The 16,034-nt window shown below is 43.5% G+C and overlaps 1 protein-coding gene and 1 long non-coding RNA gene across 7 annotated transcripts; one reads left to right on the top strand and one right to left on the bottom strand.

The window, feature by feature from the left end:
- Positions 1 to 4,101: 4,101 nt before the first annotated feature.
- Positions 4,102 to 15,842, bottom strand: LOC121555432 (protein lifeguard 4). The gene is made up of 7 exons (XM_045221524.1): positions 15,612 to 15,842; positions 15,257 to 15,365; positions 14,685 to 14,790; positions 14,496 to 14,529; positions 12,712 to 12,829; positions 8,600 to 8,645; positions 4,102 to 6,006 (listed from the first exon to the last, which is right to left on the bottom strand). Exons 1-7 carry the CDS (start codon positions 15,703 to 15,705, stop codon positions 5,800 to 5,802), a joined length of 714 nt encoding a protein of 237 aa, XP_045077459.1. The 5' UTR covers positions 15,706 to 15,842; the 3' UTR covers positions 4,102 to 5,799.
- Positions 9,368 to 12,705, top strand: LOC121555436. Of its 6 annotated transcripts, XR_006661258.1 has the most exons (4): positions 9,368 to 10,047; positions 10,117 to 10,161; positions 10,226 to 12,337; positions 12,411 to 12,705. It is a non-coding gene; the product is annotated as an uncharacterized LOC121555436 (long non-coding RNA). The 6 variants fall into 6 exon arrangements; XR_006661259.1 differs by having other exon boundaries at positions 9,368 to 9,608; positions 9,668 to 12,337; XR_006661257.1 differs by having other exon boundaries at positions 9,368 to 10,605; positions 10,796 to 12,337.
- Positions 15,843 to 16,034: the final 192 nt, after the last annotated feature.

Below are 16,034 nucleotides of genomic sequence, written 5' to 3'. Positions count from 1 at the left end.
AGGTGAGCGCTCACCTGGTCTACTGGTTCTGTATAGGTGAGCGCTCACCTGGTCTACTAGTTCTGTATAGGTGAGTGTTCATCTGGTCTACTGGTTCTGTATAGGTGAGTGTTCATCTGGTCTACTGGTTCTGTATAGGTGAGTGTTCACCTGGTCTACTGGTTCTGTATAGGTGAGTGTTCACCTGGTCTACTGGTTCTGTATAGGTGAGTGTTCACCTGGTCTAGTGGTATAACTGGTTCTGTATAGGGGAGTGTTCACCTGGTCTGGTGGTATAACTGGTTCTGTATAGGTGAGCGTTGTCTAGTGGTATAACTGGTTCTGTATAGGTGAGTGTTCACCTGGTCTACTGGTTTTGTATAGATGAGTGTTCACCTGGTCTAGTGGTATAACTGGTTCTGTATAGGTGAGTGTTCACCTGGTCTAGTGGTATAACTGGTTCTGTATAGGTGAGTGTTCACCTGGTCTAGTGGTATAACTGGTTCTGTATAGGGGAGTGTTCACCTGGTCTAGTGGTATAACTGGTTCTGTATAGGGGAGTGTTCACCTGGTCTAGTGGTATAACTGGTTCTGTATAGGTGAGTGTTCACCTGGTCTAGTGGTATAACTGGTTCTGTATAGGGGAGTGTTCACCTGGTCTAGTGGTATAACTGGTTCTGTATAGGGGAGTGTTCACCTGGTCTAGTGGTATAACTGGTTCTGTATAGGGGAGTGTTCACCTGGTCTAGTGGTATAACTGGTTCTGTATAGGGAGTGTTCACCTGGTCTAGTGGTATAACTGGTTCTGTATAGGGGAGTGTTCACCTGGTCTAGTGGTATAACTGGTTCTGTATAGGGGAGTGTTCACCTGGTCTAGTGGTATAACTGGTTCTGTATAGGTGAGTGTTCACCTGGTCTAGTGGTATAACTGGTTTTGTATAGGGTAGTGTTCACCTGGTCTAGTGGTATAACTGGTTCTGTATAGGGGAGTGTTCACCTGGTCTAGTGGTATAACTGGTTCTGTTTAGGGGAGTGTTCACCTGGTCTAGTGGTATAACTGGTTCTGTATAGGGGAGTGTTCACCTGGTCTAGTGGTATAACTGGTTCTGTATAGGGGAGTGTTGTCTAGTGGTATAACTGGTTCTGTATAGGGGAGTGTTCACCTGGTGTAGTGGTATAACTGGTTCTGTATAGGGGAGTGTTCACCTGGTCTAGTGGTATAACTGGTTCTGTATAGGTGAGCGTTGTCTAGTGGTATAACTGGTTCTGTATAGGTGAGTGTTCACCTGGTCTAGTGGTATAACTGGTTCTGTATAGGGGAGTGTTCACCTGGTCTAGTGGTATAACTGGTTCTGTATAGGGGAGTGTTCACCTGGTCTAGTGGTATAACTGGTTCTGTATAGGGGAGTGTTCACCTGGTCTAGTGGTATAACTGGTTCTGTATAGGGGAGTGTTCACCTGGTCTAGTGGTATAACTGGTTCTGTATAGGGGAGTGTTCACCTGGTCTAGTGGTATAACTGGTTCTGTATAGGGGAGTGTTCACCTGGTCTGGTGGTATAACTGGTTCTGTATAGGTGAGTGTTCACCTGGTCTACTGGTTTTGTATAGATGAGTGTTCACCTGGTCTAGTGGTATAACTGGTTCTGTATAGGGGAGTGTTCACCTGGTCTAGTGGTATAACTGGTTCTGTATAGGGGAGTGTTCACCTGGTCTAGTGGTATAACTGGTTCTGTATAGGTGAGTGTTCACCTGGTCTAGTGGTATAACTGGTTCTGTATAGGGAGTGTTCACCTGGTCTAGTGGTATAACTGGTTCTGTATAGGGGAGTGTTCACCTGGTCTGGTGGTATAACTGGTTCTGTATAGGTGAGCGTTGTCTAGTGGTATAACTGGTTCTGTATAGGTGAGTGTTCACCTGGTCTACTGGTTTTGTATAGATGAGTGTTCACCTGGTCTAGTGGTATAACTGGTTCTGTATAGGGGAGTGTTGTCTAGTGGTATAACTGGTTCTGTATAGGTGAGCGCTCACCTGGTCTACTGGTTCTGTATAGGTGAGCGCTCACCTGGTCTACTAGTTCTGTATAGGTGAGCGCTCACCTGGTCTACTGGTTCTGTATAGGTGAGCGCTCACCTGGTCTACTAGTTCTGTATAGGTGAGTGTTCATCTGGTCTACTGGTTCTGTATAGGTGAGTGTTCACCTGGTCTAGTGGTATAACTGGTTCTGTATAGGGGAGTGTTCACCTGGTCTGGTGGTATAACTGGTTCTGTATAGGTGAGCGTTGTCTAGTGGTATAACTGGTTCTGTATAGGTGAGTGTTCACCTGGTCTACTGGTTTTGTATAGATGAGTGTTCACCTGGTCTAGTGGTATAACTGGTTCTGTATAGGTGAGTGTTCACCTGGTCTAGTGGTATAACTGGTTCTGTATAGGTGAGTGTTCACCTGGTCTAGTGGTATAACTGGTTCTGTATAGGGAGTGTTCACCTGGTCTAGTGGTATAACTGGTTCTGTATAGGGGAGTGTTCACCTGGTCTAGTGGTATAACTGGTTCTGTATAGGTGAGTGTTCACCTGGTCTAGTGGTATAACTGGTTCTGTATAGGGGAGTGTTCACCTGGTCTAGTGGTATAACTGGTTCTGTATAGGGAGTGTTCACCTGGTCTAGTGGTATAACTGGTTCTGTATAGGGGAGTGTTCACCTGGTCTAGTGGTATAACTGGTTCTGTATAGGGGAGTGTTCACCTGGTCTAGTGGTATAACTGGTTCTGTATAGGGGAGTGTTCACCTGGTCTAGTGGTATAACTGGTACTGTATAGGGGAGTGTTCACCTGGTCTAGTGGTATAACTGGTTCTGTATAGGTGAGTGTTCACCTGGTCTAGTGGTATAACTGGTTCTGTATAGGGGAGTGTTCACCTGGTCTAGTGGTATAACTGGTTCTGTATAGGGGAGTGTTCACCTGGTCTGGTGGTATAACTGGTTCTGTATAGGTGAGCGTTGTCTAGTGGTATAACTGGTTCTGTATAGGTGAGTGTTCACCTGGTCTACTGGTTTTGTATAGATGAGTGTTCACCTGGTCTACTGGTTCTGTATAGGTGAGTGTTCATCTGGTCTACTGGCTCTGTATAGGTGAGTGTTCACCTGGTCTACTGGTTCTGTATAGGGGAGTGTTCACCTGGTCTAGTGGTATAACTGGTTCTGTATAGGGGATTGTTCACCTGGTCTAGTGGTATAACTGGTTCTGTATAGGGGAGTGTTCACCTGGTCTACTGGTTTTGTATAGGTGAGTGTTCACCTGGTCTAGTGGTATAACTGGTTCTGTATAGGGGAGTGTTCACCTGGTCTAGTGGTATAACTGGTTCTGTATAGGGGAGTGTTCACCTGGTCTAGTGGTATAACTGGTTCTGTATAGGGGAGTGTTCACCTGGTCTAGTGGTATAACTGGTTCTGTATAGGTGAGTGTTCACCTGGTCTAGTGGTATAACTGGTTCTGTATAGGGAGTGTTCACCTGGTCTAGTGGTATAACTGGTTCTGTATAGGGGAGTGTTCACCTGGTCTGGTGGTATAACTGGTTCTGTATAGGTGAGCGTTGTCTAGTGGTATAACTGGTTCTGTATAGGTGAGTGTTCACCTGGTCTACTGGTTTTGTATAGATGAGTGTTCACCTGGTCTAGTGGTATAACTGGTTCTGTATAGGTGAGTGTTCACCTGGTCTAGTGGTATAACTGGTTCTGTATAGGTGAGTGTTCACCTGGTCTAGTGGTATAACTGGTTCTGTATAGGGGAGTGTTCACCTGGTCTAGTGGTATAACTGGTTCTGTATAGGGGAGTGTTCACCTGGTCTAGTGGTATAACTGGTTCTGTATAGGTGAGTGTTCACCTGGTCTAGTGGTATAACTGGTTCTGTATAGGGGAGTGTTCACCTGGTCTAGTGGTATAACTGGTTCTGTATAGGGGAGTGTTCACCTGGTCTAGTGGTATAACTGGTTCTGTATAGGGGAGTGTTCACCTGGTCTGGTGGTATAACTGGTTCTGTATAGGGGAGTGTTGTCTAGTGGTATAACTGGTTCAACTGAGTTAGCGGAAGCAGACATCTATCTACATGAAAATCTATAGTGCAACAATTTAAAACACTCAACTCCACAATTTAATCAAGAAACGAAATCAAAGCATGTACAATTGACAGTGCATTCACAGGTCACCAAATAGACGTGCAACTACTCTGCTCTCCACCTGACAACTTGGTATTGCACTTGCGGGCTTGTTAATAAATGAATGACTGCAGAAACATAATATAGAGCCTAGTGAAAATCCCTTCATAGTATTTACATGATCTCAAATGGAGACCTCTTATTATCCAAATCTGTAGTGTTCTTCAGATTCCCTTTATCCTGACAACTGACGTGGTGTTATTCTACTATAAATAGCTAACTGGTTGAACATGTTTCCCGGTCCAAGAGCAATCCCTCTTGTTTGCTGGCATATCAAAGCTCCGTCCCAAAATGACTCATAGGGGCTCTGGTCAAAAGTAGTGCACTACATAGGGAATAGGGTGCAGTTTGGGACGCTGCCACTGGTCAAAAGTAGTGCACTACATAGGGAATAGGGTGCTATGTTTGATACATTTTCTCAGGTGTCCTGGTTAAGTCTATAGTGCAGAATACTGTATTTTATAAAACTTTACTGTGACTACTATTTAAGTCTTTCTAGAATGATCAGATCTCTACACTCAGTGGCCAGTTTATTAGGTACACCACCCCGTTCACGAAAATGGTTAGAGATGGACCTAATACACTGGGGGTCCGACCCGGTACCAGATGGACCTAATACACTGGGGGGACGACCCGGTACCAGATGGACCAAATACACTGGGGGTCCGACCCGGTACCAGATGGACCAAATACACTGGGGGTCCGACCCGGTACCAGATGGACCTAATACACTGGGGGTTCGACCCGGTACCAGATGGACCTAATACACTTGGGGTTCGACCCGGTACCAGATGGACCTAATACACTGGGGGTCCGACCCGGTTCCAGATGGACCTAATCCACTGGGGGTCCTACCCGGTACCAGATGGACCTAATACACTGGGGGTCCGACCCGGTACCAGATGGACCTAATACACTGGCCAATGAGTGTATTTATCTATTATTATGGAGACTAACTAAGGGATGTTTTTATGTGTTGAAATTCAGAAGAATACCAGCAAGCTAGCGGATGGAAGTTAGACTAAAGTATTTCCCCCAAAAAATGTGTTCTGCTATTTTACACCATCACCCAAAACAACCTTACACAATCCGTATGCTTGAATATTCAGAAAGGTATCATTCACTGAGCGAGCACCCACAATTAAACATTATTATTTTTAAACATTCAGGATAATAAACAGAACAGAACGAACAGCATAAATCTAAAACACATCAAGTTCCAGAAATGCTAAAACAAAAATGTAATAATAATATTATTCCCGGGGTTAAACTTAGATGGCGGGTCAGCGTTTCACATTCACTGGTAGGATCTACAGCAGGGTTGGCTATCAGAGTTTGGGAGGCAAATCAGTTTTCAATTCAGGACGTGAATCGATAAAATGCCCATTTCTTTTCTATGAGGATTTTCTAAATTCAAGAAAATGTACTGAATTGAGAAATGAATCGATCCCAAGTCGCCCTGTGCGCTAAGCAACAGTAAACACTAATAGGGTGCGTCGCAAACCACAAACGATTCCCCTTCATGGTGCACTACTTTTCACCCAGAGCCCAATAGCGTGTAGTGCACTAAACAGGGAATAGTGTGTAGTGCACTAAATATGTAACAGAAGCTCAGTTCTTCTTCATGGAGTCCAGCATGCGGAGGATGTGCAGGAAGAGGTTAACGATGTCCAGGTACAGGTTAATGGAGGCTAGGACGTGCTCCTCGGGGGACAGCTGGTGCATCAGGAGGTGGGTGTCATAGATGATGAAACCACAGAACAACAGAGCACCTGCACCGGCAAACACCAGCTCCACCGTGTCGTTCTGGAAGAAGAGCTAGGGGGGGTGGAGAGGGAGTGGGGAGGGGAGAGGGAGGGAAGAGAGGAGACTCAGATTAAACTGTGGACAGATGGATTGACGGATGGATTAAGGATGGATGGATGATAGATGGATGACTGACTGACACGACAAGGCGTCAATGAGGAATGACTACTTAATGGATAATGTAGAAATAATGGATGTTGAAAAGAGTGGTAATGATCTACCTCTACTGTAGTAATAACCACTACCTGAAGGAAACCACCTCTACTGTAGTAGTAACCACTACCTGAAGGAAACCACCTCTACTGTAGTAACCACTACCTGAAGGAAACCACCTCTACTGTAGTAGTAACCACTACCTGAAGGAAACCACCTCTACTGTAGTAACCACTACCTGAAGGAAACCACCTCTACTGTAGTAACCACTACCTGAAGGAAACCACCTCTACTGTAGTAGTAACCACTACCTGAAGGAAACCACCTCTACTGTAGTAATAACCACTACCTGAAGGAAACCACCTCTACTGTAGTAACCACTACCTGAAGGAAACCACCTCTACTGTAGTAGTAACCACTACCTGAAGGAAACCACCTCTACTGTAGTAACCACTACCTGAAGGAAACCACCTCTACTGTAGTAACCACTACCTGAAGGAAACCATCTCTACTGTAGTAGTAACCACTACCTGAAGGAAACCACCTCTACTGTAGTAGTAACCACTACCTGAAGGAAACCACCTCTACTGTAGTAACCACTACCTGAAGGAAACCACCTCTACTGTAGTAGTAACCACTACCTGAAGGAAACCACCTCTACTGTAGTAACCACTACCTGAAGGAAACCACCTCTACTGTAGTAACCACTACCTGAAGGAAACCATCTCTACTGTAGTAGTAACCACTACCTGAAGGAAACCACCTCTACTGTAGTAGTAACCACTACCTGAAGGAAACCACCTCTACTGTAGTAGTAACCACTACCTGAAGGAAACCACCTCTACTGTAGTAATAACCACTACCTGAAGGAAACCACCTCTACTGTAGTAGTAACCACTACCTGAAGGAAACCACCTCTACTGTAGTAACCACTACCTGAAGGAAACCACCTCTACTGTAGTAACCACTACCTGAAGGAAACCACCTCTACTGTAGTAACCACTACCTGAAGGAAACCACCTCTACTGTAGTAGTAACCACTACCTGAAGGAAACCAGCTCTACTGTAGTAGTAACCACTACCTGAAGGAAACCACCTCTACTGTAGTAACCACTACCTGAAGGAAACCACCTCTACTGTAGTAGTAACCACTACCTGAAGGAAACCACCTCTACTGTAGTAGTAACCACTACCTGAAGGAAACCACCTCTACTGTAGTAGTAACCACTACCTGAAGGAAACCACCTCTACTGTAGTAGTAACCACTACCTGAAGGAAACCACCTCTACTGTAGTAACCACTACCTGAAGGAAACCACCTCTACTGTAGTAACCACTACCTGAAGGAAACCATCTCTACTGTAGTAACCACTACCTGAAGGAAACCACCTCTACTGTAGTAACCACTACCTGAAGGAAACCACCTCTACTGTAGTAACCACTACCTGAAGGAAACCACCTCTACTGTAGTAGTAACCACTACCTGAAGGAAACCACCTCTACTGTAGTAACCACTACCTGAAGGAAACCACCTCTACTGTAGTAACCACTACCTGAAGGAAACCACCTCTACTGTAGTAGTAACCACTACCTGATGGAAACCACCTCTACTGTAGTAACCACTACCTGAAGGAAACCACCTCTACTGTAGTAGTAACCACTACCTGAAGGAAACCACCTCTACTGTAGTAGTAACCACTACCTGAAGGAAACCACCTCTACTGTAGTAACCACTACCTGAAGGAAACCACCTATACTGTAGTAGTAACCACTACCTGAAGGAAACCACCTCTACTGTAGTAACCACTACCTGAAGGAAACCACCTCTACTGTAGTAGTAACCACTACCTGAAGGAAACCACCTCTACTGTAGTAGTAACCACTACCTGAAGGAAACCACCTCTACTGTAGTAGTAACCACTACCTGAAGGAAACCACCTCTACTGTAGTAGTAACCACTACCTGAAGGAAACCACCTCTACTGTAGTAACCACTACCTGAAGGAAACCACCTCTACTGTAGTAACCACTACCTGAAGGAAACCACCTCTACTCTAGTAGTAACCACTACCTGAAGGAAACCACCTCTACTGTAGTAACCACTACCTGAAGGAAACCACCTCTACTGTAGTAGTAACCACTACCTGAAGGAAACCACCTCTACTGTAGTAACCACTACCTGAAGGAAACCACCTCTACTGTAGTAGTAACCACTACCTGAAGGAAACCACCTCTACTGTAGTAACCACTACCTGAAGGAAACCACCTCTACTGTAGTAACCACTACCTGAGGGAAACCATCTCTACTGTAGTAGTAACCACTACCTAAAGGAAACCACCTCTACTGTAGTAACCACTACCTGAAGGAAACCACCTCTACTGTAGTAGTAACCACTACCTGAAGGAAACCAGATTTTAACAGTAAACAGAAACAGTGAAAAGGACTAAACTCACCTTCATGAAACCAGCGATGATCAGGATCCACAGGCCAGAGAACAGTCTGGAACAAAATGAAGGTTCAGATTCTGTTCCTAGTGTTCAACCATTGGATACCTATTACACCTTGTCTGCAGTTGACAACAATACAGTTGTGGATCCTGTTGTCGATACAGTTGTGTGTGAAGCTTTATCAAGAAGGGGCCTCCCGAGTGGTGCAGCGGTCTAAGGCACTGCATCACAGTGCTAGAGGCGTTACTACAGACCCGGGTTCATTCCCGGGCTGTGCCACAACCGGCCGTGAGTCCCATAGGACGGGGCACAATTGGCCCAGCGTCATCCGGGTTAGGGGAGGGTTTGGCCCAGCGTCGTCCGGGTTAGGGGAGGGTTTGGCCCAGCGTAGTTCGGGTTAGGGGAGGGTTTGGCCCAGCGTAGTCCGGGTTAGGGGAGGGTTTGGCCGGGGGGGCTTTCCTTGGCTCATCACGCTCTAGCGACTCCTTGTGGCGGGCCGGGTGCCTGCAGGCGGACCTCGGTCGCCAGGTGAACGGTATTTCCTCTGACACATTGGTGTGGCTGGCTTCCGGGTTAAGCTGGCGGGTGTTAAGGACCGCGGTTAGGCGGGTCATGTTTTGTATTTTACCGCCCTTTTTCTCCCCAATTTCCGATCTTGTCTCACCGCTGCAACTCCCCAACGGGCTCTGGCTCATGAGAACCTTCGCCTCTCCAGAGCCCGTTGGGGAGTTGCAGCGGTGAGACAAGATCGGAAATTGGGGAGAAAAAGGGCGGTAAAATACAAAATAAAGGACTAAAATAAGAAGGGGTCTTAGTGGCTCCTATGGTCATAACATGAGACAGCACTAACACATCTGGGACCAGGCTAGCTCTGGGTGTTTACAAATCACCTCTAAATAAACAGGTCATATATCTGTAGCAGTGAGCAGCTATAATAACAGGTAATATATCTGTAGCAGTGAGCAGCTATAATAACAGGTAATATATCTGTAGCAGTGAGCAGCTATAATAACAGGTAATATATCTGTAGCAGTGTAGCAGTAGCAGTGTAGCAGTGAGCAGCTATAATAACAGGTAATATATCTGTAGCAGTGAGCAGCTATAATAACAGGTAATATATCTGTAGCAGTGAGCAGCTATAATAAGAGGTAATATATCTGTAGCAGTGAGCAGCTATAATAACAGGTAATATATCTGTAGCAGTGTAGCAGTAGCAGTGTAGCAGTGAACAGCTATAATAACAGGTAATATATCTGTAGCAGTGAGCAGCTATAATAACAGGTAATATATCTGTAGCAGTGAGCAGCTATAATAACAGGTAATATATCTGTAGCAGTGTAGCAGTAGCAGTGTAGCAGTGAACAGCTATAATAACAGGTAATATATCTGTAGCAGTGAGCAGCTATAATAACAGGTAATATATCTGTAGCAGTGTAGCAGTGAGTAGCTAACAGGTAATATATATGTAGCAGTGAGCAGCTAACAGGTAATATATCTGTAGCAGTGAGCAGCTATAATAACAGGTAATATATCTGTAGCAGTGTAGCAGTGAGCAGCTATAATAACAGGTAATATATATGTAGCAGTGAGCAGCTAACAGGTAATATATCTGTAGCAGTGAGCAGCTAACAGGTAATATATCTGTAGCAGTGAGCAGCTATAATAACAGGTAATATATCTGTAGCAGTGAGCAGCTATAATAACAGGTAATATATCTGTAGCAGTGAGCAGCTATAATAACAGGTAATATATCTGTAGCAGTGTAGCAGTGAGTAGCTAACAGGTAATATATATGTAGCAGTGTAGCAGTGAGTAGCTAACAGGTAATATATCTGTAGCAGTGTAGCAGCTAACAGGTAATATATCTGTAGCAGTGTAGCAGTGAGTAGCTATAATAACAGGTAATATATATGTAGCAGTGAGCAGCTATAATAACAGGTAATATATCTGTAGCAGTGAGCAGCTATAATAACAGGTAATATATCTGTAGCAGTGAGCAGCTATAATAACAGGTAATATATATGTAGCAGTGAGTAGCTAACAGGTAATATATCTGTAGCAGTGAGTAGCTAACAGGTAATTTATATATATGTAGCAGTGTAGCAGTGAGTAGCTAACAGGTAATATATATGTAGCAGTGTAGCAGTGAGCAGCTATAATAACAGGTAATATATATGTAGCAGTGAGCAGCTATAATAACAGGTAATATATCTGTAGCAGTGAGCAGCTATAATAACAGGTAATATATCTGTAGCAGTGTAGCAGTGAGTAGCTAACAGGTAATATATCTGTAGCAGTGAGCAGCTAACAGGTAATATATCTGTAGCAGTGAGCAGCTATAATAACAGGTAATATATATGTAGCAGTGTAGCAGTGAGTAGCTAACAGGTAATATATCTGTAGCAGTGTAGCAGTGAGCAGCTATAATAACAGGTAATATATATGTAGCAGTGTAGCAGTGAGCAGCTATAATAACAGGTACTATATCTGTATCAGTGTAGCAGTGAGTAGCTAACAGGTAATATATATGTAGCAGTGTAGCAGTGAGTAGCTAACAGGTAATATATCTGTAGCAGTGAGCAGCTATAATAACAGGTAATATATCTGTAGCAGTGAGCAGCTATAATAACAGGTAATATATCTGTAGCAGTGAGCAGCTATAATAACAGGTAATATATCTGTAGCAGTGAGTAGCTAACAGGTAATATATATGTAGCAGTGAGCAGCTAACAGGTAATATATCTGTAGCAGTGAGCAGCTAACAGGTAATATATCTGTAGCAGTGAGCAGCTATAATAACAGGTACTATATCTGTAGCAGTGTAGCAGTGAGTAGCTAACAGGTAATATATATGTAGCAGTGTAGCAGTGAGTAGCTAACAGGTAATATATCTGTAGCAGTGTAGCAGTGAGCAGCTATAATAACAGGTAATATATATGTAGCAGTGTAGCAGTGAGCAGCTATAATAACAGGTAATATATATGTAGCAGTGTAGCAGTGAGTAGCTAACAGGTAATATATATGTAGCAGTGAGCAGCTAACAGGTAATATATCTGTAGCAGTGAGCAGCTAACAGGTAATATATCTGTAGCAGTGTAGCAGTGAGCAGCTAACAGGTAATATATATGTAGCAGTGTATCAGTGAGTAGCTAACAGGTAATATATATGTAGCAGTGTAGCAGTGAGCAGCTAACAGGTAATATATATGTAGCAGTGTAGCAGCTAACAGGTAATATATCTGTAGCAGTGAGTAGCTAACAGGTAATATATATGTAGCAGTGTAGCAGCTAACAGGTAATATATATGTAGCAGTGTAGCAGTGAGAAGCTAACAGGTAATATATATGTAGCAGTGTAGCAGTGAGCAGCTAACAGGTAATATATCTGTAGCAGTGAGCAGCTAACAGGTAATATATCTGTAGCAGTGTAGCAGTGAGCAGCTAACAGGTAATATATATGTAGCAGTGTAGCAGTGAGCAGCTAACAGGTAATATATATGTAGCAGTGTAGCAGTGAGAAGCTAACAGGTAATATATATGTAGCAGTGTAGCAGCTAACAGGTAATATATATGTAGCAGTGAGCAGCTAACAGGTAATATATATGTAGCAGTGTAGCAGTGAGAAGCTAACAGGTAATATATATGTAGCAGTGTAGCAGCTAACAGGTAATATATATGCAGCAGTGTAGCAGTGAGCAGCTAACAGGTAATATATATGTAGCAGTGTAGCAGTGAGCAGCTAACAGGTAATATATATGTAGCAGTGTAGCAGTGAGAAGCTAACAGGTAATATATATGTAGCAGTGTAGCAGCTAACAGGTAATATATATGTAGCAGTGTAGCAGTGAGCAGCTAACAGGTAATATATATGTAGCAGTGTAGCAGCTAACAGGTAATATATATGTAGCAGTATAGCAGTGAGCAGCTAACAGGTAATATATATGTAGCAGTGTAGCAGTGAGCAGCTAACAGGTAATATATATGTAGCAGTGTAGCAGCTAACAGGTAATATATATGTAGCAGTGTAGCAGCTAACAGGTAGGTCTGCATCCGAAATGGGACCCTATTCCCTACATTTCGGACGCAGCCAGGTCTCTGACAGGAGTTTAAGGCCTCTTACCCAGCTCCCAGTTTACTGAAGTCTCTCTTAGACTGGAAGGTGTAGGCAGTCAGCCCAAGGAACACCGCTGCTGTGAGGAAGAAGGCCTGGAGCACGATGGAGTACTCATAGAAGGTCACTACAGGGACCAACACAAACACATGGTTGATTCACAATGTATAGGAGGGAACAAACAACATGGCCTGCATCTGAAATGGCACCCTATTTCCTGTTAAGGGCACTACTTAGTGACCCTATTCCCTATAAAGGACACTACTTAGTGACCCTATTCCCTATAAAAGGACACTACTTAGTGCACCCTATTCCCTATAAAGGACACTACTTAGTGACCCTATTCCCTATAAAGGACACTACTTAGTGCACCCTATTCCCTATAAAGGACACTACTTAGTGACCCTATTCCCTATAAAGGACACTGCTTAGTGCACCCTATTCCCTATAAAGGACACTACTTAGTGCACCCTATTCCCTATAAAGGACACTACTTAGTGCACCCTATTCCCTATAAAGGACACTACTTAGTGCACCCTATTCCCTATAAAGGACACTACTTAGTGACCCTATTCCCTATAAAGGACACTGCTTAGTGCACCCTATTCCCTATAAAGGACACTGCTTAGTGCACCTATTCCCTATAAAGGAAACTACTTAGTGCACCCTATTCCCTATAAAGGACACTACTTAGTGTACCCTATTCCCTATAAAGGACACTACTTAGTGACCCTATTCCCTATAAAGGACACTGCTTAGTGCACCCTATTCCCTATAAAGGACACTACTTAGTGCACCCTATTCCCTATAAAGGACACTACTTAGTGCACCCTATTCCCTATAAAGGACACTACTTAGTGACCCTATTCCCTATAAAGGACACTGCTTAGTGCACCCTATTCCCTATAAAGGACACTGCTTAGTGCACCTATTCCCTATAAAGGAAACTACTTAGTGCACCCTATTCCCTATAAAGGACACTACTTAGTGTACCCTATTCCCTATAAAGGACACTGCTTAGTGCACCCTATTCCCTATAAAGGACACTGCTTAGTGCACCCTATTCCCTATAAAGGACACTACTTAGTGCACCCTATTCCCTATAAAGAACACTACTTAGTGACCCTATTCCCTATAAAGGACACTACTTAGTGACCCTATTCCCTATAAAGGACACTACTTAGTGCACCCTATTCCCTATAAAGGACACTGCTTAGTGCACCCTATTCCCTATAAAGGACACTACTTAGTGCACCCTATTCCCTATAAAGGACACTGCTTAGTGACCCTATTCCCTATAAAGGACACTACTTAGTGACCCTATTCCCTATAAAGGACACTACTTAGTGACCCTATTCCCTATAAAGGACACTACTTAGTGCACCCTATTCCCTATAAAGGACACTACTTAGTGCATCCTATTCCCTATAACTAAGTAGTGCCCTTTATAGGGAATAGGGTCACTAAGTAGTGTCCTTTATAGGGAATAGGGTGCACTAAGTAGTGTCCTTTATAGGGAATAGGGTGCCATGTCAGATGCAGGCACGGAGTGAAGCCTGTGGTGTTGCTATGGAAACTGATATATTTCCTGAGGAGAACCATAAGCTATAAATAATATCATATTACTAATGTGATCAGAGGTGTCTCACAGTAAATTAACTAATTGATTATTTCTTGAGACACAAACAGAATGAATTAAACGTTGTTTATATAGAGGCGTTGGATATTTTCAACGAAAACATAAAATACAACTTTACAAGAGATGACTTGACATCAAGCGGGGCAGAACTCACCTGCGGTAGCAACAGAGACGGACTCCAACAGAGTCTGAAAGAGACAAAGAAAACAATGTTAGGTTAAACTAATTCCCTACATAGTGCCCTACATTTAACCAGAACCCTATGGGCCCTAGTCAAAAAGTAGTGCACTATATAGGGAATAGGGTGCCATTTGGGACGTAGCCTGTGCAAATCAGAACTTACGAATGCGGCAAGCAGGTATAGGTTAATGGGGTGTTGATGTCTGTAGAAGGCTAGGGCAACGATCAACACCAGGGAGCCGATGGCTGACACCAACACTACAGCTGGACTGGGGGGGGGGGACAGAACCAATGAGAAAGTCAGAACCAAGCCAACCAGGCACAGTGTTGGACAGATTATACTACTGCACATCTGGTTGTGCTCTTGTCTCTTGCATTCTCCACTGCATGTTCCATAAGGAGTTGGGCAAGATGGCAGAAACAGACTTGACACCCAGGCTGGAGAGATTAGTATTATAGTAGGGTAGTAATTCTATGTAGTCGTAGCCAAAGTGCATGTCTCCTCACAGTATATGAATACATGCACAATACTGGTGTATAGGGCTCTGTTATTTTATTTTCATGCCGGTCTTCATCCATAACCGGCGATTACCATGGTTACAGCACTAGTGGTGTATGCATGCAACTATCCGAATGTACTAATATCTGTCATAACAATATTGTTACCCGTCTACCACAGTGTTTCCCAGATATGCCCATTGAATTATGTAGGCCTACTAATAGTTCACAATTTACCTTGAATGGACAAAGTCCTTGATGGTGTCACAGAACATGAAGAGAGCAGAGGTAGCCGTGGTCAGGATGATCTGAAGGGACAGGATGGTGTACACCTTGCGCAGGAAATCTGTTCAGGGGAGAGAGAATAGATCGATAGCTAGCTTACTGACATCATGATTTAATTTAGTTAAATTCTAGACCAGCAGATTTATTTGATTCTGTCATTTAGTTAGATACCACCACAATAAATATCACATCGTTTATTTCATTTGGCAAGGCATGATCTAGATATATTGATAAGATGGCTTGCTTGTTAGCAACCATCATCAGCTAGGCTAGCTAAGTAAATAGACTACAACGAGTCTTATCTTACCCATTCGGATTTGCACACTCGCAGTCGCAACGTTTGTCCCATAGTTGAAATCATCTTCAATAGAAGACCGAGGGTATTTTTCAGGTGTAGTCATCTTGATCCAGCTTTAATTGAGAGTAAAATACTGTCTGATGTTTTGTGTTTTGGGGCCCTTGCTCAGCTGTTTCCGTAGACGTGCGTCAGTTCAGTCCACTTCCGGCTTGGTTTGTAAACGTTCGTCATGTGACATGGCTCGTGATTTCTGTGAAACCTGCAATACCAAAACACACCACTAACTGTCGGCAAAAGGGGTCATTTTCAGGAAACTATTAAAACAGTAGAGAACAGTCGTGGTCAAAAGTTTAGAGAATGACACAAATACAAATTTTCACAAAGTCTGCTGCCTCAGTTTTTATGATGGCAATTTGCATATACTCCAGAATG

Source organism: Coregonus clupeaformis, chromosome 7 (genome assembly GCF_020615455.1).
Source record: "Coregonus clupeaformis isolate EN_2021a chromosome 7, ASM2061545v1, whole genome shotgun sequence".
Classification (NCBI taxonomy): domain Eukaryota; kingdom Metazoa; phylum Chordata; class Actinopteri; order Salmoniformes; family Salmonidae; genus Coregonus; species Coregonus clupeaformis.
Note: the sequence above shows the minus strand (reverse complement) of the source record. Positions and strands in the feature narration are given on the sequence as shown.